We start from the raw sequence: 27,416 nt of genomic DNA, 5'->3' as shown, positions 1-27,416 counted from the left end.
AAGCTCACGTAATATTTGGTACAGAAAGCTGGTTGAAACCTGAAACTGATAGCAGTGAGGTTTTTTGGGAAAAATTTAAAAGTACATCGAAAGGATAGGCAAGTGAGAAACAGTGGTGGTTTATTTGTCACAATAGACAAGAAACTCAAGTTCATTAAAGTAGAAATTGAAGCTGCATGTGAGACTGATCGGGTTGACGGAGGAGATAGAGAAGATCCAAAGAAGAGCGGCGCGTTTCGTCACAGGGTTATTTGGTAACCGTGATAGCGTTACGGAGATGTTTAACAAACTCAAGTGGCAGACTATGCAAGAGAGGTGCTCTGCATCGCGGTGTAGCTTGCTCGCCAGGTTTCGAGAGGGTGCGTTTCAGGATGAGGTATCGAATATATTGCTTCCCCCTACTTATACCTCCCAAGGAGATCACGAATGTAAAATCAGAGAGATTAGAGCGCGCACAGAGGCTTTCAGACAGTCGTTCTTCCCGCGAACCATACGCGACTGGAACAGGAAAGGGAGGTAATGACAGTGGCATGTGAAGTGCCCTCCGCCACACACCGTTGGGTGGCTTGCGGAGTATAAATGTAGATGTAGAAAGAAATCCACTACTGTACAGCTACACTACTGATGAGAAAGAGCTGCAGACAGCGTCTGCCATAAAATATCTAGGCATAATTATCCAGAGCGACCTTATGTGGAAGGGCCACATAAAACAGATAATGGGAAAAGCATACACCAGACTCAGATTCATTGGAAGAATCTCAAGGAAATGTTACTCATCCACAAAGTGGCTTATAAGGCGCTTGTTCGCTCGATTCTTGAGTATTGTCCATCTATCTGGGATCCCTATCAGGTAGGACTGATAGAGGAGATAGAGAAGATACAACGAAGAGCAGCGCATTTCGTCACAGGATCGTTTAGCTGGCGAGAGAGAGTTATGGAGATGCTAAACAAACTCCACTGGAAGACATTACAAGAGAGACTTTGTGCATCATGGAGAGATTTACTATTGAAATTTCAGGACAGCACTTTTCAGGAGGAGTCAGACAACATATTATTTACCCCCACATACATCTTGCATATTGACCATGAGGAGAAAATTCAAGAAATTAGAGTCAATACAGTGGCTTACGACAATCATTCTTCCCAAGCACTATTTGCGAGTGGAACGGGGTTAGAGGGATCAATTAGTAATACCGAGAGGTACCCTCCGCCACACACCATTAGTTAGCTTGCAGAGTATGATATAGAAGTAAATACGAGAACCTCCGACATATTGAAGATAAGAAAGAATGAAGGTGCGGGATATTCTCGTATTTATCTAAAACATAATCTAATCTGCCATGACTTATTGCTTATGAAACTAGAATTTTATGGTATCTGGGGACTTGCCTTCAAATGGTTCAAGTCTTATCTCTCTGATAGACAACAGAAAGTACAAATATGTCATGAAGGCAAAAAGTATCTTCCAGATATATAAAAAAAAAAAAAAAAAAAAAACTAGCTATGGTGTGCCCCAGGGTTCCGTGTTAGGCCCTCTGTTGTTCATGGTGTACATAAATGATTTGCCAAACCATCTGACAGTTGTAGAAACGGTGATTGTTGCTGATAACACTAGCATTTTTATGAATGGATACACGGAGGATAATCTACAGCAGAGTCTCTCTAGGACAATAAATGAGACACGAAAATAGTCTAGCGATAATGCTTTGATCATAAATAAGGATAAAACGGTATTGACGAATTTCAGTACTATTAAAAGTAAAGCTATCAAAAGAGACTTAGGGAACCATGTTATTGCACAAGCTCCATATAGAAAATTCCTAGGTATATGGGTGGGTGAGCACTTGAGATGGGAAAAGCATCTAGAAGTTTGGTGTAAAAAATAAAGTAAATGCTGCTATGTGCTAATAATGTTTCAGGAACGTTGCAACACTGAACCATTTATGTGTCCTATTCTGCTTATATGAAAAGTTTGCTTAGATGTGGTGTGATCTTTTGGGGAAATACAGATATGGCAGAACAAGCTTTCAAACTTCAAAAAAGTAATATTAGAATAATGAAAGGGATTCCTGCAGAGTGTCATGCAGGGAAATATTTAAAGAATTTAAAATAATGACTCTTCCTAGCTTATACATCTATGACTGTGTATCCTTTCTGAAAACTCACCAGGAATTTTCAACATTAAATAATCAGGTTCATAACCATGAAACAAGGAACAGAGATGATTTTCACAGACACTCCCACAAAGGAGCACTCTACCAAAAAAGTGTAAACTACCAGCCCAAAATACTTTTTCGTGTATTGCTTTCTACAATAAAGAAAATTAAAGAATTTCATAAATTCAACGTAGATCTTAAACAATTTTCACTAACACATAGTTTTTATAATATTGAAGAATATCTGAATATGTAAAAGTAATATTATTTATATATACTGATATAAAATATTTGTATTTATTATCCAAGTTTTTGAAACAAATTAAATATTAGAATCTATATTGTAATTGACTACATCTATACAATGTATAGTGTTAACGGATGAATAAAGGGATTGAATTGAATTCATTCAAACAATCATTCTTTACGAGCTCGATACGTCAATGGAAGAGAAAAAAAACAATGGGACGTACCATCTGTCATGCATCTCATGGTGGTTTGCAGAATACAGAAAATAGATGCAGGTGTAGAAATGTGTCGCGGGATACGGTACTACAAATTAGATAGCTAGCTGCAGCAAAGTCAAATAATGATTCATTATCGGACGTGAAGATTAGATAAATGTGCAAAGGTAGCAATGTAGTCATCCGGAGTTCTAGATACAATTTTTTATTACTTCTTAACGTAAAAATATTGTATGCTTTGCAAACTTAACTTTCCAAGCCAAAGATCTCTATCATGGTATGTATTTGTAACTTTGCCCTGCGACGTAAGAATCATTTCATTTGTATACAAACATGTTTTATATGTGAATGATGTTGGATATTAAGCGTAAAAAATGTCAAAACGGAAATCTGCGGTGACTCTAAGTAATGTTGTTGGTGTCGTAAAAGAGGTTCACTACCCGGGAAAAGCGATAGTAACGTTTCGGTTTGATGGGCAAGAAGAACGCGCGCTTCTTTACGGCGAGAAATTGCTTGTAGATGGAAAAAGTGAATCTGATAGGCAAACACTGTACGAATTCGTTGCGCAAGGGTCTGTGCTGAAGTTCACATGTCATTCGTTCAGTAATAATGGTGAAGATCGTTGTAACTGGTTTATAACGTGTGCTTGGCGCCTGCATACTTACGACCTGGGTAGTCCTGCTGGTACGACCTCAGTGAATGTGATATTCGGATTGAACAGTACTTTGGGTACTGTTGTTGAAGTGACTGCGAGACATTGTGTACTTTCGTTCATCAATTATAAAGGTGAGTACATTGACTGACAGCTCCCGTGGTTCTTGGTTGATATTTTATACATTATGAATGAAAACACTGGCTACATTGGTGTAATATTGAACGATATTTATCATTTGTTACATGAACCGGTTTTCCGCTGTTAGTCCAACGAAAGTACTGTGTTCTTTCATTCATAACGAAGGTGAGCTATCGTATATGCATCTAATGTAATATATTGTAATGCTGTACCACAGTGGTGTTGGTTATGGACTGTTGGATTATATCGGTGTTTGTAAAGCCTAATCTGTCGTCCACTAAGCAGTATTAAAATGATATTGAAATATTGCTTTAGTGGTGGATAAGTTTCAAAATGAATATCGATGTTTTAAGGCTTAGTAGCATTTATAATATCCAACTTAATATAATAAATAATAGCTGTATCAAATGAACGAGCAACTCAGTTTTGTTTGTATACGTGTTACAAGTTCCGAAGCGTACAGACTACGATTTTCGTAATCGACCTGTCACGTAAGGGGAAATATAAACGCACTTAATGGTGGCATCCGGGCGTCAGCAAAAACTCACGAGATGGTACTGTTGCGAGACACCCGTGAACTGAATGTTCTCTGCGCCATATGCGGGAGGAAAGTTTATGGGCCTTTCTTTTTGCGAAGCTAACCTGGGTTGCCAGGTGTTCAGTTTCTTCCCAAACTTTTCCGTATTTCAGGCCCGCGTTCGATACCGACTTCCGTCAGGAATTATTTGTGGTCTGATGCTAAAAACAAATTGGTGTCGATGGGGTAGAACCATAATTATGCAGTCGTTGTAATTTAAAATTTGCTACATTCAGCGACTATTACCAAAAACTTAAAGGCAAAAGAAAAAGAAGAAAGAGATGATAATAACATTGCAGAAGCGTCCGATTCCACAGTCTGCTTTCTTTTTCACCCATGACGTCATCAGTATGGCGGATCCGGTTACTTCCAGCGTATACAGTGTGGCGACAATGACACATTGGATTCACACATCAACAAAAGCGGCCAAAAATAAAGACACATAACGTCTCACTCCAAAAATAAAGTGAAACTAACGGGACAGACATTAAAAGTTTAGGATTTAAGACGAGGCAAGCTAAATATACAACAATAAAAACACACCGCACCGTCCCAAAACAAATAATATGAAAAAATTAAATTACTGCATTCTGTAGAAATATCGGAACACGTGAGGCAATACTGACCCTACGACTTATCTTAGAAGCTAGATTAAGGCAAGGCAAACGTACGTTTCTAGCATTTGTAGACTTAGAGAAAGCTTTTGACAATGTTGACTCGAATACTCTCTTTCAAATTCTGAAGGTGGCAGGTGTGAAATACAGGGAGCGAAAGGCTATTTACAATTTGTACAGAAACCAAATGGCAGTTAAAAGAGTCTAGGGACATGAAAGGGAAGCAGTGGTTGGGAAAGGAGTGAGACAGGGTTGTAGTCTCTCCCCGACGTTATTCAATCTGTATATTGAGCAAGAAGTAAAGGAAACAAAAGAAAAATTCGGAGTAAGTATTAAAATCCATGGAGAAGAAATAAAAACTTTGAGGTTCGCTGATTACATTGTAATTCTGTCAGAGACAGCGAAGGATGTGGAAGACCAGTTGAACAGAATGGGTACTGTCTTGAAAGGAGGATATAAGATGAACATCAACAAAAGCAAAACAAGGATAATGGAATGTAGTCGAATTAAGTCGGGTGATGCTGAGGGAATTAGATTAGGAAATGAGACACTTAAAGTAGTAAAAGCGTTTTGCCATTTGGGGAGCAAAATAACAGATGATGGTCAAAGTAGAGAAGATATAAAATGTAGACTGGCAATGGGAAGGAAAGCGTTCCTGAAGAAGAGAAATTTGTTAACATCGAATATAGATTTAAGTGTCAGGAAGTCGTTTCTGAAAGTATTTGTATGGAGTGTAGCCATGTATGGAAGTGAAACATGCACGATAAATAGTTTGGACAAGAAGAGAATAGAAGCTTTCAAAATGTGGTGCTACAGTACAATGCTGAAATTTAGATGGGTAGATCACATAACTAATGAGGAGGTATTGAACAGGATTGGGGAGAAGAGAAGTTTGTGGCACAATTTGACAAGAAGAAGGGATCGGTTGGTAGGACATGTTCTGAGGCATCAAGGGGTCACCACTTTAGTACTGAAGGGCAGGGTGTAGGGTAAAAATCGTGGAGGGAGACCAAGAGATGAATACACTAAGCGGATTCAGAAGGATGTAGGTTGCAGTAGGTACTGGGAGATGAAGAAGCTTGCACAGGATAGAGTTGCATGGAGAGCAGCATCAAATCAGTCACAGGACTGAAGACCACCACAGCACCACACCAACAAAACCAAAGGGATCAGACATTTCCTTTGATCTCATCCGCAGCTATCACCTACAGCTTGAGAAATTGGAATTGGATATTTCCTTTGGCTGTAGCTCAGCCAAAGCCATCAATACCAAAAAACAACAACAATCAAAAACACAACTGTCCCATCATGAATGTATAACAGATCAAATATCACAATTACTGTAGAATAAAAATTCCTACAACACCCACAACTTGCAACTCACAAACCAACCCCAATTCACTCAATATTTCCCCTGAAGAAAGACCACCAACAAAGAAAAGCCACAAGGTAGACCAAACCAATCATTCCTTACTTTGTTAGTGATTTATTGTAGTGTCAGTAATTATTGTCTATGGATTTCTTATGATCTCTGGAATTGTTAGTTTAGTGTGTTGGTAATGCTTGGAAATTTAATTTTTGCTTTGCATATCTGATGGATATGAAGAGAAAATTGACTAATAGGTTGTTGCATGCCCAGAGGGTGATGGTGTGATCACAACAATAAGTTCCTTCAGTGTTTTTATGTTTCTTTTATTGTAAGAAGTATGGTATGTGTGTTTAATTTATGTGCATGATTGATTGCATTTTAATTGTGTACTGAAATTGGTATTACATTTTTTTTAATGAATTTGTGGGTTGTTTTATTAGTTGCAGTTAATAATGATTCAGTTAAGATTGGTGGATCATGCTGTTTGTTCTGTCTATTTTGTCCGGGTTAAGTTTTCGATAATAGTTACATTAGTGGGGTTTGGTTTCATAGAATTTGTTCTGGCTGGTTTGCTTAAGTGAGATCTTCGATAATACTGCAATGAGTTGTGGCTTTATCATATTGTGGTGTTTGTTCTAGTTAAGTGATGTTGTCAGCTCAAGTTCTTGGATGAGTTGTGGTTTTGTGGTATTGTGGACTCCTTATGCACTATGTAGGTCAACCAAAGTTTTCAATAACAGCATTTGGAGTGAGTTGAGGTTTTGTGGTATCGTGGACTTCATTTTAACTATATAGATCAAGTGAAGTTTCTGGATCAATCTGTGTGTACAACACCACTAGTCAACTTTGACTAATGACGTTGTCTGCACCACAAGACACAATGCACACTTTTTTAAAATGACGAGCAATACTTGTAAACATTTCCATGCTGCACAAATATAATCATAAAGTATGCAAATTCTTAATAATAAATAATGAAAGTAATGGAACAACCACAGGGTTTGGGCAGGACGACGCTGCCATCTAATATAACAACTGCAGAATCATTTTACTACCAAAATAACAAAATGCAACAATAGAAACATGATAAACCAATAATTAAATAGAAAAACACTAAAAGAGGAAAAAACCAATAAATCATATAGAAAACATCAGTTCAACTATATAGCTGATGTTCAAAGACCAATACTAATAAAGAAATTCTGAAAGAAATCACACTACACACACAGTGCAAAACCACAAAAATAACAAAACTTGATATCGAGAAAATGAGTTGAGCTATATAGTTCAATTTGAATCCCCGATACCAATAAACGAAACCTAAAAGAAATTTCACAAAACAAATATCGATAACCATGAAAATTAACAGGGTGTGGAATCAGCAACATGAGTTGAACTATGGGGTATAACTTAAAACAGGAATCCCTATGAATAGAATGCCATATTGTCCCACTGACACTGTCACATATACTGGTCTCTGGTCCAAGGTACAGCAACTTTAGTCGATCTCATATCTTCTTTACAGTGCCTGGCAGTTAAACCAAAGAACAAGAGGAATGTAATCGTACTCTAGATTTCACCCCCATCATAACATGAAGAGACTTACTTGTGCAATTTTTTGTCACTCACAGAAGTAACGAAAAATAAATCTCTACCAATAAACAAAACACCACACGAATCATTCCAGTCCTGAAATTGAAATATTTCCCATAAGTGTCAGCATCAAATTAACTCGCTAACAAGCTGCCACAAACTCTTCCAGTGTTATCACAAATGGCCCTCAAGGAGTCCAATATTACTAAAAACACTCACAAATTTACAGGCATAAACATCCCACTCTAAAGTGAACCTCTGCATACTCCAACATGCTCTCTGCAAACGCAATACATTTCAAATATGTTGTCCACCATGACGTCACTCAACACTGTACAGTTGTGGCACAGGTCAGAGAAGACGAGCAATATCGAGCACTTAAGTTGACCCAAATTTCTGGTATCACTTTCTTGTAGATTTATTTACATGTTGGTTTAGAAGAGTTTTGTTTATGTATTTAGATTGTTTGATGTTAGTGACACACATTTTGTGGATTTTGTGTAATGTTGGCATACTGGAATTTTGCAAAACTTTTTGTGTGGGTATACATTTTGTATTAGGAATGGTAGTGTGGCTTCAGCTGCCAGGGACTGTGGTCATGTGTGTGAAAGTTGCGACCTTTTTTTTTTTCTTTACAAAGGCCTTGTTGGCCAAAACCTCATTTTGTGAAAGTCTTTTTGTTGTGCCTATCTGCGACCCAGCATCTCTGCTGTATGGTGACTAGCAACTATCATTTTCATAATATTGTTATATTAGGAATATTGTTTATTTTATATGCCCCCTTCCCAAAAGTTCCTAATTTCCATGGCTGTCCCATTAGTGTCATGTTGTTATTCGAATTATTTTGATTATGTTTTGTATAATGGGATTATTTTTGTTTGTTCTCATCTGGGATGTTTGTCTTGATGGCTGCCATATTGCCTAAGGGTGAAATGATGATATGGATCAGAGCTGACAGCCATATCTGCATGTTTTGTTATTTCCAAAAATCTCTATTTTTCTACTTTGGTATGATAGTTTCAAGTTTTTAATATGTTTCAAATTGTTAAAAACAAAACAGCCCTGTTACCTTTTGTTTTTTGCTTTGCTAAAGTTTTCAAGTAGTTATTGATGTCATCTATTTATCATTTCTTGAGATTCATATCTCTGCCATGTTAAGAAGGCCATCTGTCTGTTGCTACAGCATCATGTTATTTATTAATCCAAGTCAACAAATGTAATACACACTCAAAAAGTAAGAGAGACTTCTCTTTTTTTCCAGGCGAAGAGGAAAATGTCCTTGCATTGGCAAGCAGAATTTTTGTGGGAGGTCATCGAGTGAGCTCCAAGCAAAGCCTGCAGTCTGTTCTGCATGTGGATGATGCAGTCACATTTGATGCAACTCCCTGTGAACCAGAAGAAATTCCAAGCAATTGCAAGTGGTTTGCAACAGTGATGTGGCGTGGGCGTAGGCCTTTGCAGGACTATGACAGTGCTTTGGAAATACCTCAGCACTTGAATCTAAGTAATCTACTTGGCTTTATAAAACAGGTACCAGTATATCTATTGTGATGGTAATGTAGCTGGAAATCTCTCTCTCTCTCTCTCTCTCTCTCTCTCTCTCTCTCTCTCTCTCTCTCTCTCTCTCTCTCTCTTTTTTTTTTTTTTTTTTTTTTTTTTTTTTTTTTTTTTTTTTTTTTTTTTTTTTTTTCCCCCCCCTCAACCCCCGTTGCAGGCTTCCTCCTCTCCTACTCAGTTTTTCTCCTATTTATGATCTCCATCCCTCCCTTGCCTCACCTCCCCACTCCTGCCCATATCTTTCAAATGAATAATGTTCCTGACAAGCAAAGACACTAAAAACTTTCTCCTGGCAATTAATAGTCTGTGTTTGTGGTCCCCACATTCAGCTCCTTGCTTTAAGAATATCTTAGGCTTCATTGCTGTAATTGAAAGCACTAATTATGATGAGAGGCCCTGTTCTTCAGCTTAAATCAGCCAAGCTAATATGCGAGGGTAAGTCCATTATTATCCACAAAGTAGTTATAAAATTTTATCCTAACCAAATAGGAAACTTACAAGAACATCATTTTTCGACGTAGTCTCTTTGCGTTTCAATGCACTTGGTCCATTGTTGTGCAAGCTTCCTGATGCCCTCATAAAAGAAGGTTCTCTGTTGAGCTGCAAGCCAGGAATGCACCGCTTCTTTCACTGCTTCATCCGAGGCCCCCTTAATGCCTGTTTCAGTGGACCAAACAAGTGATAGGTAGAAGGGAGCAAGATTGGTACTATATGGAGGATGATCCAGTTCTTCAAACTTGAGTTTCTGAAGCGTTTCAGCAGTGTGGGCAGCAGTATGTGGACAGGCATTGTCGTGCAACAATACAACACCTTTTGACAGCAATCCTCGGTGTTTGCTTCGAATTGAAGGCTTTAGCCTGGCAGTAAGCATCTCACTGTAACATACACTGTTTATTGTTGTGCCCCTTTCCCCCTAATGTTCCGGTACTGGACCTTGTGCGTCACAAAAAACTGAAAGCATGTTTTCCTGTGGACAGTTGGGTTTCGAACTTTTTCTTGCATGGCGAATTTGGGTGTTTCCATTCCCTACTCTGCCATTTACTCTCTGGCTCGTAATGATGGATCCATGTTTCATCACCAGTAATGATCATGTCTAAGAAGTTGTCCCCTTTGTTACCATAGTGATCCAAAATTTTTTTGCATATGTCCAAGTGCATTTGTTTATGCAACTGTGTGAGTTGTTTTGGGACCCATCTTGCACAAACTGTATGAAACTGAAGTCTGTTGTGGATGATTTCGTAGGCAGAACCGTGAATAATTTGCAGACAATGTGCCACTTCATCAATAGTTAATCGTCTGTCTGTGAGAATCATTTCATGTCAACACTCAATGGTTTCTTCATTTGTCACGGTAAACAGTCATCTGGCTCCTTCATCGTGCGTAACACTTATGCGACCATACCACAATTTTTCAATCCATTTGTAGACAGTCCATTGTGGCAAAACACTGTTCCCATACTGTACTGAAAGTCTTTGATGAATTTTGGCCTGTGATACGCTTTCCAACCACAAAAAAACGGATCACTGAACGATGCTCTCCTTTGGTTCAAATAGACAGCGGAGCAGCCATGATTAACAGCATGGCAGTGATAACGAAACTAACCTAGCAGCTTGAAAATTGCAAAGATATAACAATAAATGAACAAAGCATGTGTCATCAATGAAAAACGACAGTACTACCAAAATAAACAAAAATATAACTAGATTGCGGATAATAATTGACTTACCCTCATATTTACTTGTAATGTAACAACACAGGCCTTTCTCTGGAAAAACACAAACACACAAAAAGATTCTTACGTTCCATCATTCCTATATATATATATTGTGTTGTTGGCTTTATTGATTGTGATAATGTCGTGTCATTGTTGATGTGTTATGCTTATGTGATGAATCAGTGTGATTTGGTGTTTGCTAATTAAAAGGTGGGTCATTCCTTGTCAATAACACCAATTTGAGAAAATGTTCCAGCTGATACTCTCAGATTTTAGCACACCAATGCTACCAAGTGTGGAACACTCATTCACAAAATTTTAAGTTCCCCTGCCAATTAGTTCCAGAATTATGGCTTGTGAAAGAAGGTGTCATGACCCGGAAATTGCAACCCACATCTGGCAATCTATCTTCAGACCCACCTTCAGTTCTTAATAACTTTGGAACTATTCCGTACAGTCCAGTGAAATTTTTACAACCCAGTAACATCCATTTAGAGAACACACTCTATGAATCAAAACACCAACAACATATTTCTGAGGGAAAATAAAAAAATTCCAAAATATGATTTAAAAAATGTAATATGTTAAAAGGTACATATTGTAGGTTCCCTCTACGCTGAATATAATTCACTCAAAAAGGGTACAAATTTTTTGTGTGATAAGCTTAATGTGGCCTAAACACACGCAGAACTCATCTTGCCCATATTAGTCACGAAAACTGAGTTACATGCACACGAAAATACAAAAATTTGAAAAATTACCTGAAAAACATGGATTTTCTAAGTGTGGTACCACACAAAAGAGACAAGTGATATCCAAGCCAAATTTCAAACAGTGCATAAGTAGACCATAATATAATATGTGACAAAATTTCAACTTGTTATTGCAAGGAATTTGTGTACCAGGCAGCTTGTTTTAGATAAAGCTACAGCAATTGTTGGAAACCATTAGGCAACAGAAAGTTAAACAATGGTAGTTTTCAGGGACAGAGTGAGTCATAATTAGGCAGGAACAACAAAGGAAACAAGCAACAATTACAGGTTACACATGTTTTTAGGATTCCAGTTCAGACTGGTCAGTACTGTTGTGGAAAGTCAGTATCGAGGCAGAAGAGTATGCTAGTGGTGCTTTTGTTCAAACAAGTTGCAGTGTTGGTAGAGCACAAGTGTCTGAATGTCATAAAACAACATATGGAACAAAATGTGGCATTCGCTTTGTATTGTATGATCTGGATGAATCGGACCAAGATTTGTCACTGTGGAGATCCGGGATACACCCTGTGTGCACAAGAAGTACAGTTCCAGGAAACTTTAGTGTTTGTTATCATCATATGAAAGTGTTTCTGCATAAGTATTCTTTCCTGCAAAGAAGTTGTTTTGATTCATTTCAGATTCATAAGAAGACAGTGAAGTGTAGCCTCAGAGAAATTGAAATAAAATCAGGATTGAAAGTGAATCAGTGCATGGGACTCAACATGAAACCAGGACAAAAGTTATGTTCCAGGTGTGTTACACTGCTAAAAAATGAAGAATATTCTGATAATTTGCATGACAGTGACAAAGAGTATCAGCCACCTACAACCACAGCGGATGAGCAATTAAATACTTGAGTGACTGCTCTTGGTTTGTCTCCCATGAAGACACACAAAGTTGGGTAGAGAGACAGGACCAGCTATCGTAGAAGAAAACTACAAGAAGCTCAAATGGAATTAAAACACAAAATAGCTGACACGCTAATGGTGGAAGAGGAAGAACTATCTGCTCCAAAGTAACAGAAACCATGCCAGAAATGCTCTGATTTGGACAAAATTGTGCATGATTTGAAAGAAAAATGTGCCATATCCACACACCAGAAAAAAGTAGCTATTCTTACCCTTGCACCTTCCAGCTGGTCTATTGCCTACACTGCAAAGGAATTCTACATATATGGTAAAGCAAGCTAGGAAAATAAAAGCAACCCAAGAAATGCTTCCACAACTTCAGCAGGCTCAGGGTAAGCAATTGAGTTCAGAAATAAAGATGCTAGTGTCGGAGTTTTATGAAAATAATGACTACAGCCGAATAATTCCTGGAAAAAAGACTATGTAACGGTGAAAATGGGAAATGTGCATGTACAGATACAAGAAAGACTGTTGCTATGAAACATATCAGAACTATATGTAGAATTCGAGGAAAAGTATCCCAATACTAAAGTAGGTTTATCATGCAAATACGCTTCTCGGGTTTGCCGCCGGATCGTATTGTGTAAATCGTACAATATTTCCTCGATGCAACTGCTCGACATCATCAGGTGGTGGTAGATGCTGCTGTCACTGCTGCAAGGCGCGACTGATGATAATCGCGCGGCGGCGTAGGAATTTATCATGACGGGAGCAGGCAATACGCGTGCGCGAGAAGACGCTCATAGTTGGAGAAAGCGGCGCTCCTGGTGCCCCCTACTGGGAGCTGCAGAAAGGCCATCCACGCGTGCGCTTTGGGCAATAACTGTGCTGCCGGACGCTCCTGCGGATAAAGTTTGAACTAAATCTCCGCTACGCGTTGAGTCACTTGGGGAAACGGAAGTTCTTGCTTTCCCTGTTTTTGATTTAATGGCAGTCAGTGCTGGATTCCAGGCGGCGCTCCGTTGAAAACCTGCATCCCTGTTGATTAGATTGTCCGCCGTGCGAATATGTATGGCCTCCTTAATAACACAGTCCCAGAAAGATGACGCTGGGGATAGAATTTCCGTCTGTTCGTAAAGCATACGATGTCCCGTGTCCAGGCAATGTTCCGCTACCGCTGATTTATCAGGTTGCCCCAGGCGTGTATGACGATGATGTTCGACGCAACGTTCTTGCACGGTTCGGCATGTCTGTCCGATATAAGATTTTCCACATTGGCACGGGATTTTGTACACGCCACGTTTTCTGAGGCCAAGGTCGTCTTTGACAGAGCACAATAAATTCCCCAATTTTGCTGGTGGCCGAAAAACACACTTGACGTCGTGCTTTTTGAGGATTCTTTCTATTCTCGAAGACATGCCGCCAAAATAGGGCAAGAACGCTGTTGGAGTGGGTGCCTCCGCATCTTCATATACATCCCTGCGTCGAGTTTGCTGAGAACGGAATGCATGGCATATCTGCCTTTCTGAATAGCCATTCTGTTGGAATACCGTTCTCAGGTGTTGTAGCTCCCCAGGTAGGCTGTCAGCATCTGAGACTACATGTGCTCTGCGCACCAAAGAGCATAGTACACTACCGCGTTGAGCAGGATGATGGCAACTTGTGGCCTGCAAATATAGCTCTGTATGAGTTGATTTGCGATAGACGCTGTGTCCCAATGTACCGTCAGCTCTTCTTCTGACTAAGACGTCCAGGAATGGTAAGAGGCCATCCTTTTCCACTTCCATAGTGAACTGTATATTGGGATGTAGCGAGTTCAGATGTCCGAGAAACACAGGTAACGTCTCTACTCCGTGGGGCCACACCACAAAGGTATCGTCTACATACCGCCAAAAATAAGAAGGTTTGAGACTTGCCGACTGCAGTGCTTTTTCCTCAAAGTCTTCCATAAAATAGTTGGCCACCATGGGAGACAGAGGACTTCCCATGGCGACACCGTCCACTTGTTCAAAATACTGGTCATTAAATAAGAAATAAGTTGAGGTAAGCACATGTTTAAACAACGCCACAATGTCTCTCTCAAACTGGCTGCTGATAAGCTCTAACGAGTCCTGCAGAGGTACTTTCGTAAACAAAGATATAACGTCAAAGCTAACTAAAATATCCGACGCTTGCAACTTAAGTGTCCTCAGGCATCCTACGAAGTCCTCTGAATTCCGGATATGGTGATCACACTTGCCTGTGAGAGGTCCCAACAGCGTAGTAAGATATTTGGCCAGAAAATAAGTAGGAGCTCTGATGTTGCTCACTATTGGGCGAAGAGGTGTCCCATCCTTGTGAATCTTGGGTAGGCCGTAAAGTCTTGGAGGAACTGCAGCCTGTTGGCGTAGGCCTTTGGTCACTTTAGAAGGAATAGAACTTTTCTTGAGGAGATCTAATGTTTTTCTCTGTATTTTGCCAGTCGGATCCTCTCTTAGCTTGCGATAGGCAGGATCATCGAGCAGTGCCTCCATCTTGCTGTTGTATTCAACTCGTGAGAGAAGAACGGTGGCGTTCCCCTTGTCGGCAGGTAAAATGACGAGGTCTTTGTCTGATCTCAAGTCTCGCAGGGCCTTCCTTTCTGCTGAGCTGATGTTGTACTTGCTCTGTGGGGGTCGTGATAAAATTCGGCAGGTGTCCCTCCTGATCTCTTCTGTAACGTCACTGGGAAGCTTCAAAATTGCCTGTTCTATGCCAACTATGACATCTCGGATTGGAGCTGTCATAGCTCCAATCCGAGATGTCATAGTTGGCATAGAACAGGCAATTTTGAAGCTTCCCAGTGACGTTACAGAAGAGATCAGGAGGGACACCTGCCGAATTTTATCACGACCCCCACAGAGCAAGTACAACATCAGCTCAGCAGAAAGGAAGGCCCTGCGAGACTTGAGATCAGACAAAGACCTCGTCATTTTACCTGCCGACAAGGGGAACGCCACCGTTCTTCTCTCACGAGTTGAATACAACAGCAAGATGGAGGCACTGCTCGATGATCCTGCCTATCGCAAGCTAAGAGAGGATCCGACTGGCAAAATACAGAGAAAAACATTAGATCTCCTCAAGAAAAGTTCTATTCCTTCTAAAGTGACCAAAGGCCTACGCCAACAGGCTGCAGTTCCTCCAAGACTTTACGGCCTACCCAAGATTCACAAGGATGGGACACCTCTTCGCCCAATAGTGAGCAACATCGGAGCTCCTACTTATTTTCTGGCCAAATATCTTACTACGCTGTTGGGACCTCTCACAGGCAAGTGTGATCACCATATCCGGAATTCAGAGGACTTCGTAGGACGCCTGAGGACACTTAAGTTGCAAGCGTCGGATATTTTAGTTAGCTTTGACGTTATATCTTTGTTTACGAAAGTACCTCTGCAGGACTCGTTAGAGCTTATCAGCAGCCAGTTTGAGAGAGACATTGTGGCGTTGTTTAAACATGTGCTTACCTCAACTTATTTCTTATTTAATGACCAGTATTTTGAACAAGTGGACGGTGTCGCCATGGGAAGTCCTCTGTCTCCCATGGTGGCCAACTATTTTATGGAAGACTTTGAGGAAAAAGCACTGCAGTCGGCAAGTCTCAAACCTTCTTATTTTTGGCGGTATGTAGACGATACCTTTGTGGTGTGGCCCCACGGAGTAGAGACGTTACCTGTGTTTCTCGGACATCTGAACTCGCTACATCCCAATATACAGTTCACTATGGAAGTGGAAAAGGATGGCCTCTTACCATTCCTGGACGTCTTAGTCAGAAGAAGAGCTGACGGTACATTGGGACACAGCGTCTATCGCAAATCAACTCATACAGAGCTATATTTGCAGGCCACAAGTTGCCATCATCCTGCTCAACGCGGTAGTGTACTATGCTCTTTGGTGCGCAGAGCACATGTAGTCTCAGATGCTGACAGCCTACCTGGGGAGCTACAACACCTGAGAACGGTATTCCAACAGAATGGCTATTCAGAAAGGCAGATATGCCATGCATTCCGTTCTCAGCAAACTCGACGCAGGGATGTATATGAAGATGCGGAGGCACCCACTCCAACAGCGTTCTTGCCCTATTTTGGCGGCATGTCTTCGAGAATAGAAAGAATCCTCAAAAAGCACGACGTCAAGTGTGTTTTTCGGCCACCAGCAAAATTGGGGAATTTATTGTGCTCTGTCAAAGACGACCTTGGCCTCAGAAAACGTGGCGTGTACAAAATCCCGTGCCAATGTGGAAAATCTTATATCGGACAGACATGCCGAACCGTGCAAGAACGTTGCGTCGAACATCATCGTCATACACGCCTGGGGCAACCTGATAAATCAGCGGTAGCGGAACATTGCCTGGACACGGGACATCGTATGCTTTACGAACAGACGGAAATTCTATCCCCAGCGTCATCTTTCTGGGACTGTGTTATTAAGGAGGCCATACATATTCGCACGGCGGACAATCTAATCAACAGGGATGCAGGTTTTCAACGGAGCGCCGCCTGGAATCCAGCACTGACTGCCATTAAATCAAAAACAGGGAAAGCAAGAACTTCCGTTTCCCCAAGTGACTCAACGCGTAGCGGAGATTTAGTTCAAACTTTATCCGCAGGAGCGTCCGGCAGCACAGTTATTGCCCAAAGCGCACGCGTGGATGGCCTTTCTGCAGCTCCCAGTAGGGGGCACCAGGAGCGCCGCTTTCTCCAACTATGAGCGTCTTCTCGCGCACGCGTATTGCCTGCTCCCGTCATGATAAATTCCTACGCCGCCGCGCGATTATCATCAGTCGCGCCTTGCAGCAGTGACAGCAGCATCTACCACCACCTGATGATGTCGAGCAGTTGCATCGAGGAAATATTGTACGATTTACACAATACGATCCGGTGGCAAACCCGAGAAGCGTATTTGCAACAGATCCGTCGGGAAAGCATGAAAAGTCACATAGGTTTATCATCTTTTTTCAATCTTCGGCCAAAATGGGTTGTGCCTGTAAGTGCAAGGGGCACACACAATGTTTGTGTATGTGAGACCCATCAAAATGCTAAGCTGATGTTTGCTGCTATAAAGGATTCTGGTCTGGATTACAAAGGTGCAATGAAGCTGCTAGTGTGTGATATCAGTTCCTAGCAGTGCATGATACACAGGTGTGAAAAGTGTCCTGGTCAGGTAAATCTTGCAAAACACATGAATAACAAACTGTATGGTGAACTCCTTATGGATGACGATGATCTTGTTTCTTATAAACAATGGACACACATGGTTCTCACAAGCCTTGAAACAAAGCAAAGTACAGTGGAAGATTTTGTTGAAATGTGTTGTCAAAAAATGGACAAACTGACCACACACAGCTTCACAGCAACAGCACAATCGGCTTATCTCCAGTTTTGTAAGGATAATTTGAAACAAGATGAAATTATAGTAATACAAGACTTTTCTGAAAATTATGCATTTATAGTTAAAGATGCCATCCAAGAATATCATTGGGACAACAGTCAAGCAATTCCCCAGCCATTTGCGATTTACTATAGAGGTGAATCACGTGATGTGTCTGTCATGAACCTGTGTGTTTTTAGTGACTGTTTAATTCATGATGCCATTGCAGTTGCCCACATTTGCACTGTCATGGCATATGTGAAAAACAAGCTGCCTCACATACGTTTTGCGAAATACTTCAGTGATGGGGCAGTGAGTCAGTACAAAAACTGTAAAAATCTCAAAAATTTATGCTTGCATTACCATGATTTTCAGATTCCCGCAGAATGGAATTTTTTCACAGCAAGTCATGGTAAAAATGTATGTGATGGTATTGGTGGTACCATTAAGCTTATGGCATCATGAGCTAGTCTGCAGCACCCTACAGAAGGTTACATTCTAACACCTCTTCAATTATTACCTGGGTACAGGAAAATATCTCTGGCATACAATCATTCTATGTTTCGAAAGATGAGGTGAAATCAGTCGAAGAGTTGCTAGAACACGTTAAAACAGTTGCAGGCACAAGGAGCCATCATCACTTCTCTCCAGTGGACTCTGACAATGTGCAGATGAGCAGACTGTCTGGTTATAACTATAGGTTCATGCACAACATGTGTCTTCACAGTGTGTCTGACTCAGGATTCAGAAGCAAAAGCAGCAACTTACAACCAGGTTGCTATGTTATTGCTGTTTATGATGACAAATGGTACTTAGGATGTGTTGCAGAATGCTGCGAAGAAGACGGTGGTGTATTTGTGAACTTCATGGCACCAGCAGGACCAGCAAGACATTTTATTGGCCACGTTTGGCAGACAGGTGTTGGATTCCTTTTGAACACATCTTATGACAGTTCCAGTTCCTACCACAGTGTCAAGAAGACAGTACAATTTGCCACTCAATGTACAGAATACAGTAGCTAAAGTGTGGGAGAACTTCCATTCGAAGCACAATCGACTTGTTTTTAGCAATTAATGTGCAGTAAACATTAATGATAGGTTGTGTTAATCTGTCTATATGTTGTTGCTTGTGATTAAACAGTTGTGCGAGAGTATAAGAAGAGGCAGAACAGTTTACGATATGTTTTTACAAAATTGTGTTGTGGCACAATGGCCACATCACCAAATACATATGTCAACTTCCATTGTACACAAATGTCTTGCAATAACATGCTGAAGTTTTGAGGTATTTATCATTATGGTCTACTTATGCAGTGTGTGAAATTTGGCTTGGATACCACTTATCCCTTTTGTGCTACCACACTTTGAAAATCCATGTTTTTCAGGTAATTTTTCAAATTTTTGTATTTTCGTGTGCATGTAACTCAGTTTTTGTGACTGATATGGGCATGATGAGTTGTGTGTGTGTTTAGGCCACATTAAGTTTACGACAAAAAAATTATACCCTTTTTGAGTGAATTATATTTGGCATAGAGGGCACCTACAATATGTACCTTTTAACGTATTACATTTTTTAAATCACATTTTGGAATTTTTTTATTTTCCCTCAGAAATATGTTGTTGGTGTTTTGATTCATAGAGTGTGTTCTCTAAATGGATGTTATTGGGTTGTAAAAATTTCACTGGACTGTGCAGAATAGTTCCAAAGTTATTAAGACCTGAAGGTGGGTCTGAAGATAGATTGCCAGATACGGGTTGCAATTTCTGGGTCACGCCACCTTCTTTCACAAGTCATAATTCTGGAACTAATTGGCAGGGGAAACTAATACTTTGTACACAACTGTTCCAGGCATGGTAGAATTAGTGTACTGAATTTCAGTTAAATATGAGACTGAGCTGGAGCCCCTGGTTGAACTGACACGGAATGACTCAGGTGTCAGGTATATCAGCCAAGAGATGGAATAAAATTTTTACTCTACAGCGGAGTGTGTGCTGATATGAAACTTCCTGGCAGATTAAAACTGTGTGTTGGACTGAGATTTGAAATCGGAACCTTTGCCTTTTGCAGGCAAGTGCTTAACTGACTGAGCTACCCAAGCATGACTCATAACCTGTCGTCAGATTTATTTCCGCCAGTACTGCATCTCCTACCTTCCAAATGTCATGAAAGTTTTCCTGCTAATCTTGCAGGCTAGCACTCCTGGAAAAAGGATATTGCAGAGAGATGGCTTAGCCACAGCATGAAGTGTTTCTAGAATGAAATTTTCTCTCTGCAGTAGTGTGTGCACTGATGTGAACTTGCTTGTAGATTAAAACTGTACATAGAATATGCCTTCACAGCTTTACTTCCACCAGTTGTGCAGGAGAATTTCTGTGAAGTTCGGAAGGTAGGAGCTGAGGTACCAGCTGAAGTAAAGCTGTGAGGAGGCATGTTGAGTTGTGCTTGGGTAGCTCAGCTGGTAGAGCACGTGGCCGTGAAAGGCAAAGGCCCCGAGTTCAAGCCTCAGTCTGGCACACAGTTTTAGTCTGTCAGTAAGTTTCAACCATGAGATAATTACTATCAATTATTTTTTTAATTTGGTTTAATTTCCAAGTTTGTTAAGAGCATGTAGTAACATTGTTCCAAAATTGCAAGTGTATGTTTGCGATGAATTGATATTTCCACTGTGAAACTGTAAGTAAACAACTCTTTGAATTCAGTGACTTAAATTTATGTATTTTTTGCATATATTTTGTTCTTCTGTATTTCAGCCTGTGGGCATGTAATTAATGCAGTGCAAGTTCTGTGGATTTGTTGATCTAAATTCTACATATTATCTGTGTAACTGAGAATGAATTTTTAAGTAAGTATTTGTACATATGTATGTGGACATCTGCAAGAAATTTGCAGAATGGGTTGGAAGGACAGAATTTTGAAACGTTGCTCTTCCTTTCCACAGCGCTATGCAGCTCTGTCTACGAGTGTTTTAGTCATAGTAGACAGGTTACTATTATTGTTCTAAGTTTCATGTTTTCAAAGTATGCATTAAGCTTCCTGCACACCAACTGTACATTGTGCGCTACAGTTAATCCCGGAACAGAGCATTCACTGTGGCACCATAACCATAGTACCAGACATGTAACTTACTATAATAATACCTATCAGACTCTTATGTTATATGTTACGTTTTTTAAACGTGGTAATAAATATTCCCTCCATCTGATCAGCATTGTACTTGGATCATGTTTTGCAGTCTTCTCTATACGTGCTGGAATTGAAAGGTGGTGTAGTTATAATAGGTTTATGTTAAAAGTTCCTATTTTAAGATTTTATTAGGTTGGAAACTAATCCCTATTTTAGTTACCTTAAAAATGTTCAAAATTGTATTTGACTTAATCCCAAGGTATGGCACCATCGCAAATATCAGTTGTAGGTTGTTTACTGCTTCTGTCGTAATCATGATGCTGTATTGACTGACGCATGTTGGAATGTACCACTCTCGGAATTTTAACTGTAAAGTACGCCTTGCTACATAATGCCTCTCTTGTAACACCTGCTACTGGAGGTGGAGAAGCATTTCCATGACAATTTCACAATTATTAAAAAAACCTGTGATGGAACATGCTGTGCACGTCTCTATTTCCACTATTAATCCTGCTACATAATGGTTCCAGACCGTGGAGCAATAGTAAAGTATTGGTCATATGAGGGTTTTGTAAGTTAACTCCTTTGGGATTGGACAACACTCCACGAAGATTCTTCCAGTAAATCTCAGTTTGGCATCTACCTTTCTTATGATTGGTTTTACCTGCTTGATTCACTTTAAATTGCTTGGTATGCATACTCCCAGGTATCTAATGGCTATGAATGCCTCCAATGATGGTTCCGGAAATTGTATAATCATACAGTTAGCGTCTTTTGCATATTTATGTGCATTATGCCTTATGCTCCAATTGTGTTTCTGTTTGAACATCTTCATCACCATTACCAATTTAAACCAGTTTTTAATAGCTGTATTTTGTAGAAGTTTAGACCAGTTTTTAATAGCTGTATTTTATAGAAGACTTATCTCCTCATTCTTTAGTGAAGGATCCAAGATGTGATGAAAGATTGCATGAAATTGTGCTTTTTTTCCCCTACCTTTCAGAATGACATTATTGGTTATCTGCATAAATAAAAATGTAAATGTTCGTTTGTTCAAAATCTTAAATCTTCGAAAGGTCTTCACCAATCTTTTGAAATTTTGACACAGCGTTGTATTCCAATATATGCATGTTTTTCTGTGCCTGCTGCACCATAATACCCATCTCCATACTAATATTATAAATTAGAAAGTGATTCTGTGTGTTATGCTTTCAAGACTAAACTGCTGAACCAATTTGGATGTAATTTGGTATGGAGATAGCTAGAAGTGTGAGGAAGAACATAAGCTACTTTAAGAAAGTGTGTAGTACAAGATTTTATTGATTTGAAGAATACAGTGTGAAACATGGAACAATAATTACTCTTTGAAAAAAATTACTTAGTCTTTGATTTTTGAACTTTATCGTATATGTGAAAATGCTTTTATTATTTGATATATTCTACATCATATGATTCAATGTAATTAATACAATGCTTATACAATCCTCAGCATGTTTAATCCATTCTTCCATACTAATATTATTCACAAGATCGTCACAGGCATCTCTTACAGTTTCTGAGACGTTTAAAAGCCCACAATGATGTCATTTCAATGCTGTACTACAAACAGAGAGACATCATGCTTTTATGTAGAATGTGGGAGGTTGCATTTGATTATGATAAGTGAACACAGCAAGCACTAACAGGCAGAGATGTTGGGCAGCCAATGTTATTACAAGTACAAATATTATAAAATTTGTGCTGCACTGAACTGCAAATTATTTATTTTCTTTCTTCACAAGTTTAATACTATTTAATAATTTTAGAAAGTATTGCACTTTATTTTAGTACTGTCACCATCACACATGATAACAAAACTACCAATATGCTCAAACAGCTTGTGGACTAGTGCTTAGCATTGCTCACTATTGATCACAAGGTTACAAGTTCGATTTCTGGCTGCCTTGAATTTTCTCTGCTAAAGACTATGTATGTGTGTTGTCTTTATCATCATTATATCATTGTCAACACACAAGTCGTCAAAGTGACATCAAATTAAAAGACTTGTACCATGCAACCTGGCCAATAAAGTCATACACACATTACAGTTCATTTTACTGTTATGGGCTCTCAGCCATGGTTAGCAGCTGGTTGTATATAAATACGTACATAGTGTAAAAAGGGAAATGTTGTTACCAAAAATTTGAAAATTACTTGGTCAGTTTACTTTATGTTTTTTACAGTACACTCTAATAAACATTCATATATTTTTTAAACAACTATGTACAGGTTTTATGTAAAAACTGGCTACAAGAAAGGAAATTCTGTGCTTTGCCCTGATGTGAATATGTTTGTTTTGTTTTCTTGCTTGCAGTTAGTTTTAACTATGATAGTAGGCCATTTAAACTATTATAAAAATTGTTTTCCCCACACACAATCTTTCTCAGTATATATATTTTTAAACAAAAATTGTGTACACAAGAATGTGCCGTTTTGTTTTCTTTCTCGCAACAGGTTTTTTGTAGAAAACAGCGAAGTTGTATAAATAGCTTGTCAGCTTATGATTAACAACAAAATAAGGAATGGCCAAATTCCTACTCACCATAAAGATGGCCCATTGAATTGCACACTGACACAATGAGAAGACTGTTACACATGCAGCTATTGGCCAAAGCCCTCCTCAGAAAAGAAAACATACACACATTCACACAAGCAAGCATGCTTCACATACACTTGGACACCACCAGCAGCTCTGACCGGATTCCTGTCGGAGCTACCAGTAGTGGTGGTCAAGTGTGCTTGAGGTGGGCTTGCTTGTGTGAATGTGTGTGTGTTTTCTTTTCTGAGGAGGGCCTTGGCCGATAGCTGCACGTGCAACAGTCTTTTTGTTGAACCTGTCTGCAACTCAGTGGATCATTTTTACAGTGAGAGTAGCAATCTATCCTGTTCGTTATATTGTTGTTATTCCAACCTGAAGTTTCCATTGTTTGTCAGCTTATGATTAGAATACTACTACATAATCTGAATTTGCAATAACAATAAACAAGACCCAACACCAGAGAGAGGGGGAGGAGTAGATGGACAGAGAAGGGGAGTTGGGAGGAAATGGATGTTGAGAGGGGCAAGGAGGTGATGGACAGAGAGGGGGGAAGGTGGTTAAGAGATACGTGTAATTTCAATACATATGTAGCAATTGCAAATCACTGCTGGATTAGCTAGTGTATTAATATACCTTTTGTGTCTTCTCAGAAAGAGAATTGTTTCTAATGAATGTATGCTATCCTCATGTCTAGGATCTTGGCAGGCTGTTCTCGTAAATTAGTTTTGTGGATTTAGTTTTGCAAGCCCTCATTTTGATTAATTTTAACATAAAATAAAACCAAAATATAATCTACACACCCATAATAATAGGCAATTCTAGCTTTGATTTTTTGAGTTTTTATGTTTCTAATTTATTCATAAATATATCTGCCCTGGCGGGTAGGTAGATAGTTTTTTGTTTGTTGATGGCACATTCAGTCAGAGTGAAGGCCTGTGTGAGGCACTGAATTACTTAAAATGCAAAATTAAATTAATGAGAAAAATAACAAGATTGTAGCAGTGTTGGTAACAGGATCTCTACTGGAAAATATGTTTGTCGTTAGTTTAGAAAATGTGATTCTTTTTTCTTTTATTTTTTTCTGAAATTAATTTCCAAACAAAAAATCAACATATCTATTATCACAAGTACATAGATGACACACTTTTATTTGATGGCACAGTAAACCAAATTGAAGACATTCATGACGATATGAGAAGACATTCATGACGATATGAGAAGACATTCATGACGATATGAGAAGACATACACGACAATATGATATGACACACTTTTATTTGATGGCACAGTAAACCAAATTGAAGACATACACGACAATATGATCTTGGGATGGTAGTACTCTGTGTGTTCACAGAGCTTTAGTTGTCACATATCATACCTGGTACACTTATAAAAGTGAACAATATGCAATATTTCCACTGGTTTTGATAGTAATTATTATAGTAAGTAATGTGAATGTAATATGTTGAGTGGAATCAGGGCCATGTACTTTGTGCCTCAGCTAGTCATTCCCATTTCTGTTCCACTCTCAAGTGGTGCAAGGGAAAATTACTGTCTGTATGCCTCTATATAAACTCTTATTTCTCTTATCCTATCTTTGCAGTACTTGTGTGAGCCATACGTTGGTGGCGGTAGAATCGTTATGCGGTCACACACAAATACTGATCCTGTAAATTTTCTCATTAACATTTTGCAAACTGAAGATGGTCTTCACTCTAGAGATTTCCATTTTTCATGTAACTTTTATGTAATAATTGCATGTTGGTCATACCTGTCCATAACAAATCTAGCAGCTCATCTCTCAATTGCTTCAATGTCTTCCTTTAATCCAACTTTGTGGGGATCCCACATGTTTGAGCAGTACTCAAGTATGGGTCGCACAAGTGTTCTATATGTGGTCTCCTTTATATATATGAGCTACACTTCTCTAGGACACTCCCAATAAACTGTAGCGAATCGCTTGTCTTCCCTACAACCGACCTTAAGTACTCACTCCATTTCGTATAACTTTGCAAAATTACATTTAGATATTTAATTGATTTGAGTGTGTCAAGTGCCACACCACTATTTTTGTATTCAGACATTACTGTATTGTTTTTGCCACTCAACTGTTTTAGCTTGCATTGTTCTAGATTTAGAAGAATCTGCCATCCATCATGCTAAAGACAAGTTCTGTCTGTCATTCTGTATCCAGCAATCACTGAATGACGGCACCTTCTTGTACACTACAGTATTTTTAGCATATGGTCAAATGAAAATATGTCTGTACAATCTTCCTATGTGAATGATTTTAGTAAACACGAGATTTAAATTTTCAGATTTCCTTTTGCTGTCTTTTATTGCCACATCCAGCTGGTCGATGAGTGCCTGAATAGAAGCTTTTGACCCATTTATCTACTTTACCTAGGACCAGAATGTATGGTTCTCAGTAAGATCTTGCACAATGTTTGATGGTGGAAGTTGTTGTGTGCTTTATGCATCAATCTTTTAGTAGGTGCACAAATTTCTACTAACCTCTGCCTATTGACACTTCTGTATTGATCAAGAGTGCAACTGTCTGTTTTTCTTCAGCACTTCCAGAATTTTATTACTAAACCAGGGTAGGTCTATTATGTCTTTAATCCACTTACTCGAACTTACTTCTCGAGAATGTGATTACCAGTCAGTTTAAACTTTGCCTATAATTCCTATATGTCCATCATATTAGAACTAAATTACATCCATTCAGTGTTTAAGTAGGATACTAACTACTGCTTGTCTGGTCTTTTCACATAAAAACTATTGCAGCCTTCTCAGTGAACTGATTAACAATATTAACCATCACTATGATAACATCAAAACCCCTGTTCCCTGTCTCTGTACTGACACTGTCAATAAGATCAGACCTTTTCATATGCACTAGGTCTAAAATATTTCCATTGCGCATTGGTTACCGAACTAGCTACTCAAGTCAGATTTTAGAGAATGCCTTCAGAATTACTTCACAAGACTGTCTGTCTCCATTACTGCAGTGAATCCACAGACATCCCAGTCCGTAATCGGTAGCTGATGTTGCCTCCAACTAATATTGTATGAAGACACAAAGGAATCAATAACATTTGCTGCTAGTGGCCATTGATTTAAATCAATGGGAAAAATTGAAAATTTGTGCAGTACTGGGATCCAAACCCAGGTCTCCTGCTTACTGGTTGGGTGCACTAACCAATGCTCCATCTAGACTCTGGTCATTGCAACAGCACATACTACCCTAGCATGCCTCTTGTCTATCCACACTCTACTGATGTAGTGCCCCTTGGCCTATTAACCTCATTACTCACGGCATTTCACCACTTCGCGTAATGGGAATCCTCTGTAGCAGCTAATGTCATTAATTCCATTATGTTTTACTTCATAGTAACTGCAGGATCAAAATGATGTTTGTTCATATGGACATGTCTGAAAGAACATAACCACATATATAATACTGCGTGATGAGTATACTTCTGCACTACTGTGCATAGATTTTCTTTGATGGTTCTACAACTGTTACAACAAAATTGGTTGGCCACTGACATAGGCTGGTTACTTGAATCCATATAACTTCGCAGTCAACCTCAATTTCAGTGTTGATGACAAATTGTGTGGCCCTGCTGTAAAGTGATGCCTCCAAATGCTGTGTGAAAATGAAACAAATGTTATCAACATTCTACACCTTTATTCTTCATGTCTACATATTTGCATCCCTCTGCCACTAGAGTGCTCTGAACTGTGGCATGTAAAATGCCAGTGTGTAACTATTTCAGTGTGTGAGAAACAGCTTAGTGTAATTGAGCTTTGAATTTGAAGAGTTTGTCCACACATGGAGCCCCCTCTCCTTCAACATGACAATGCTAGACCACAAATGAGCACTGGAA

General features: G+C 39.3%; 1 protein-coding gene across 1 annotated transcript in view; it reads left to right on the top strand.

The window, feature by feature from the left end:
• The first annotated feature begins 2,881 nt into the window (after nt 1-2,881).
• LOC126418669 (uncharacterized) overlaps nt 2,882-27,416 on the top strand; it is a 43,047-nt gene continuing 18,512 nt past the window's right edge. Inside the window, exons 1-2 of the mRNA XM_050085554.1 lie at nt 2,882-3,406; nt 8,828-9,096. Coding sequence (XP_049941511.1) covers nt 2,995-3,406; nt 8,828-9,096 — 681 coding nt within the window. The 5' untranslated portion in view covers nt 2,882-2,994. The remainder of the gene's footprint in view (nt 3,407-8,827; nt 9,097-27,416) is intronic.

The sequence above is a fragment of the Schistocerca serialis genome, chromosome 9 (assembly GCF_023864345.2).
Source record: "Schistocerca serialis cubense isolate TAMUIC-IGC-003099 chromosome 9, iqSchSeri2.2, whole genome shotgun sequence".
In the NCBI taxonomy this organism is placed as follows: Eukaryota; Metazoa; Arthropoda; class Insecta; order Orthoptera; family Acrididae; genus Schistocerca; species Schistocerca serialis.
Note: the sequence above shows the minus strand (reverse complement) of the source record. Positions and strands in the feature narration are given on the sequence as shown.